A 5,193-nucleotide genomic window follows, 5' to 3' on the forward strand; every position below is an offset into this window, starting at 1 on the left:
TCATTTTGCCATCCAAATTTGTTCATGTACAAATAGCAGCTAGAAGCTTATTCTCAACGTCGTGGTGCAGCCGGCCATGGCCGTGTCCTGTGAAGCCCAGGTGTGCAGTCGTCATGATTATAGGCCGTAACATGTTTTTTCTATTCTCGAGGTGATTGGGCTGCTTATGGGCCGTGCAACCAACCCTGCCGATTCTAAGCAAAAATTGCCTGTGCATTGCTACAGAAAAAAAAATCCTTACACGACCAATCCGTGATGCCACTTCTCTTTGCAATCATCATCAATGGTGGTCATATTCACCACCTATTTACGATGAACTTGGATCAACCCCAAGGCAACAAGCTTGGTCATCAGCACACTAGTTTCGCGACCCCTCCCCGCACCGCCCTGTATCTGCGGGCTTGTAATGATGGTGCGTGTCAGACTCATCTACACTTCATCATATATCATCTTCGAACTCCTTCTCACCATCTTAAAAAGTATATCAAATATAACAACTCAACAAAATATGACACTATATACCATCTCGTCTACAAACATCCCTACGGCCTACATTATAAGGAAGTGGCAAGAGCAAATATGACACTACTCCATCCAAGTTGAGGTTTCCATCCCATGTCTACATAACTCCATTTACTCACCGTAGTGCATATTTTCTCAGGCCAAGACGCAAACCACAATAGCAAATGTCATTATTGGATTGGTCACACAAGCCAACATTCAGTTGAGACTCGGGTCTCCATCCAACGACACATTTCTCAAGTTCATCCATTTACTCCATGCGATTGGATATTCTCGCAGAATTGCAAACAAGTCAATACACACCCGAGAAGACTGGCCACACAAGCAAGCGCCGGCCACCGGGCTTCAAGTGCTACATTACTAGTCGCTGTCGCTATCGCCGTCTGAGCAAGGATAGTCAATACAAGTGCTACTACCGCCGCCGTATGCTTGGCTGCTTGGGTGAATAACAGGCTGGTAGTTTTCACAGCCATAGCAATGCCCTGCAACGTTGATAGAACAAATAGAGTTAGACACGTATCAATATGAGATTGCGATTAAGGCATATGTGTGAACAAGACAACTGATTGCACCTGATGCAAAACTCACGATCAAAAAGCAAACATGGCCATAATCAGGAAAGAAACAATAGGAATAACTGACAAGAAAGCCAACAAGGTACCTGCGTCATTTTCCCCAACTATACAGCACATAATCACATCATTCTCACTCCGAAAATTCAGGTGGACTTCAGAGAAGAATAGCTTGGTACTGTCGGCATCAGCAGAATGTTGCTCCTCAGGCTGCTTAGCTGTGAAGTTATAATGGGCGCCGGCCCCTCCAAACTCATAAAATATAGATATCACTTTTACCTTCACCAGTTCAAACTGAAAAAAATATTAAAAAATGTAAAGACACGTTTAAAATGGATAATCAGGCTGAAAAACCATCCCAATTGTCACGACCTCACATACTCGGAGATAAGAGAGAAAGAGAGAGGAAGACCTTGGTGTTCTTGGCTCTGTTGTATTTACGCAAGGCCACCTCCGCATGGTAGCGTGCGTCCTTTTGTTTGGTCGCGACTCTTCTTTCACGGAGCGCATTCCTCACCTCCGGAGGCTTCCTCTTTCGCATTACAACTGGAATTCCGACGGTAGCCCGGTCCAAGTCACTCGTAAATCTGGGCAGGGGCAAAGGCTGAAACCTCGAAGCATGTTCCTCCATGTTGATACCTTCAGGAGTGCTCCTCTCCATGGACATCCAACCAGCTCGACTCCTGATTCAGTAATGTGAACTGATTGTTATAAAAAAAAATCGCAAGTACCATGCCATAATGTGAGAAATAGTAACTGTATCATTTACCCAGTTGCTTTTCTTTCATGATGAAGATGCATGCAGAGTTATAGAAACATGATTAAAAACTCATCGAGTTTGAATTAAAATTTGACAGATTTACCGATTTGATTTTCTTTTATGATGATGAAGGTGCATGCAGAATTCTTGAAACATGTTTAAAGAGTTGACGAGAGTGTTTGGAATTAAAATTTGACATGATGAAATTGAACAGCTGTCAGGTGGGGATGCCGGATATAAACGGCTGCATGGCAGAAACGGGGTAGAACTACTTGACGTAACACAATGAGAGCAAAACATGCGGTTGCAATATTAATTTTATTGAACGGATTGCTGAGTGTTTCAGCACATTTCTAAGCCCGTCACAGATGCAGCTTGCAGTGTAGAATGTTAACGGGAGTTGTGTTAACCATTTTCCAGCGAAAACAGTTTGAAACATAAACAAAAAATGGACGACTTAGTACTAGGAACCAGAGGATTTGAGAATGCCAAATGAAGATGCACAGTGGTGTTAAACAGATAGCAATCCAAAAAAAAAAGTTAGGAGTGTTCAACTTGCATACCTCCCTTTTGAAGCGGCGCATGAGACGGCAACTTGATGGTGATGTTGCTTTGTCTCCTGTGGCTTGGCATTCAAATTCTCTTTAAACCTGAACCAGAACATATGACTTAAATGAATTAAAGTAAAATGAACTCTCATTACTATTCCCATTTCAGTAAATTTTAGAAGTAGAAAATATTTTTGGACCCGATAGCATTGCTGCACTTTTCAGTACAATTCTTAGCCCATCACTGATAACACCCAGCAGTGTAGAATGTTATTTTTTTTCTTTTGAAAAAAATGAAATTCGGCTAACCATCTGGAACGGGAGGAATTGTGCTGCCCATTTTTTAGGCAAAGCACAGTTTGGAATATAAACAAAAATGGACAAGTTAACAATGGGAACCAGAGTATGTACACTTAAGAATGCCGGATGACCATGCACAGTGGTGTTGAACATAGAGCAACCCAGAAAAAAAAGTGAAGATTTAGGAGTTTTACCTTGCATATCTCCCCTTTGAAGCGGCACGTGAAACTTGGACTTGGCGTTGCTTTGGCTCCTCCTCTGGGAAGGCATTCCCCTTATACCTTGAACCACACCATATGATTGATTCAGCATCACAGTAAAATGAAGCAGAGTCGTCAACACAGTCTATTATATAATGATCTAATTTCAGCAACTCCCAGAATCGTAATAATTTGTTGTCACCTTCTCAGATAAATTACTAGTTTCAGCAAAGCTTTAGAACCATAAGAATTTGTTCTCAAATACATTTCCAATTTCAGCAAATTTAGAATCACAAGAATTTTGTTCCCGTAGACATGTGTTCTTTAGATTCGTTTCCAATTTCAGCACATTTTGGAAGAGAAATAATTTGTTCACAAAACAGATACACGTGGTGGCCTAGTTCAGAAATGAATCAAACAGGATTAGAGCAAATTGATATATCAAACAGGATCAGGATTAGGCACCGCCAGTTAGGGGTCCTTGACGTACATAGCAGGCAGCGGATCGAGGGGAGGAGGAGGGAGGCGCGTCGGGGGGACGGCGAGTGGGCGGTTAGGGCTCCGCAGGATGCGTCTGGGGACGCCATGCGAGGCGGCTCCCTCGCCCGCCGTGCCAGAACCGGCGGCCGCGCGGTCGTCCAGATCTAGCTGGGACAGGCAGGGGTGAGAGCCGCACCGCCAGCGGTCATGGAGTGGGGAGGGGAGCGGGATGAAGCAGTCGTCCACGGACATGGTGGGTCACGGCGTGCCGGCGAGGCGACGCCGGAGGCGGAGGAGGGCGGCGAGCGAGGGTTTAATTTGGGGAATTTGGGAGGGGTCCGCCGGAGCCGTGCTTCGACTACTGCTCTGTTTTATCTGGGAATTTGGGGAAGAAGGCTGGCTACTCTGCGCCGGTCGACCGGGCGCGAGTATTTCCGGTCCACTTTTCCACCGTGCGATTAACAGGCTAGTGAGGTTGGATTTGCGCCCGGCAACATCCTTTACATCGTGTTTTTTTTTGACAAAACTGTAAGAAAGGCCTATATACTGTATAATTGATATAACAAATCCTAATTGCAAGTACCACATGCTGAACATGAGTCTTAGTCTGCTCCGTGTTGTGCGCCCCCCTCATCTCAAAGCATGGCCGTGCACAATCAAAGGCAAAATAGAAGCAAAAAGGGTAGAGTTGGGTAGATGGAGTAATGAGTTAGCCGAGGAGTGCAATAAAAAGGAATGAAGCTCAAGGTGTGCACGATCTTCATACCGCAAAGGGGGAGGGAGGGCAAGATGACAGTGGTGTTTGTTGAGTCAGGCATGATTGAAGCATTTTCACAATTTTACTATTAGCAATGCACGAGCGTCGAGCTAGATTATACGTGCATTAGAGCATGAATATACCAAGTCTTCCTCCCCTTCCACTGCATTCCCCTTCACCTCCTCTCATACATTGGATCATGAGTTCATTGTGTTTGTTTATGACCATTTTATCTTTAAAATGATTTCTTTATTTCACTTGTGCGAAGCGGTATCTCTCTGCATTGCACTGTGCATGGCCCTACTGGTGTGGGAGCTTCTAGCAATGGGTTTGACCGGCCGCACCATTGCTTCGCAATTCGTAAATTCATTGGATTCTTTGCATGTTTGTAAGCTTTAGATTCTGAAACTTGATGAATTTCTACCACGTTTTAGTAGTTGAAGCTCAGTAAAGTTTTAAAAACATGTCAAAACATATTTAAAGTGATCTTATTTGAACCCTCGACACAGGAAATACGAAATATGCAAACGGAACTTTAATTAGACTTTCGACTCAAAAGATATATAGTGAATTCAAATTTATAAAATCCAAAAGAAAAAAGGTCTCGGTGCCCCGGCAAGGATTTTTTTATTTTTTTACATTGAAATGCAGGTAAGCTTGAGGATCACGACAGCAACTAGGGCCGGGGATAACAGTCCACATTACAACAATTTGGGGGAGACTAGGCGGCAGTGTAGCAAGGCAGCCAAGCCATGTATTCGCCACCCCACGCAGCGCGACGGGGAGGGGCAAAATTTCGTGTTTTAATCCTTTTTTAAAAGTTAATCGAGATCTGACCCTAGTTTGTAAAAATTTCGGGATCTGACGCTTGTACTACCCGTCAGGGTTCATGGCAGTAGGGTGTAACAGCCTACCGCCAGGGACCTTGACGGTAGGAAACATCCCTACCGCCAAACATCACTGAGTTTCATACTTAGGAAAAAATTACGGTAAGGCATGCAACCCTATCGCCAAAGGACCGTGATGATAGACTGTCATAAACTACCGCCATGAA

The 5,193-nt window shown here is 44.1% G+C and overlaps 1 protein-coding gene across 1 annotated transcript; it reads right to left on the reverse strand.

Moving 5' to 3' along the window:
- Positions 1-470: 470 nt before the first annotated feature.
- On the reverse strand, positions 471-3,783 carry LOC119287354. The gene is made up of 6 exons (XM_037566891.1): positions 3,393-3,783; positions 2,897-2,983; positions 2,418-2,504; positions 1,507-1,777; positions 1,184-1,388; positions 471-1,004 (listed from the first exon to the last, which is right to left on the reverse strand). The coding sequence occupies exons 1-6, from the start codon at positions 3,632-3,634 to the stop codon at positions 883-885; spliced, it is 1,014 nt and encodes a 337-aa protein (XP_037422788.1). The 5' UTR covers positions 3,635-3,783; the 3' UTR covers positions 471-882.
- Positions 3,784-5,193: the final 1,410 nt, after the last annotated feature.

This window comes from Triticum dicoccoides, chromosome 4A, assembly GCF_002162155.2.
Source record: "Triticum dicoccoides isolate Atlit2015 ecotype Zavitan chromosome 4A, WEW_v2.0, whole genome shotgun sequence".
NCBI classification, from domain to species: Eukaryota; Viridiplantae; Streptophyta; class Magnoliopsida; order Poales; family Poaceae; genus Triticum; species Triticum dicoccoides.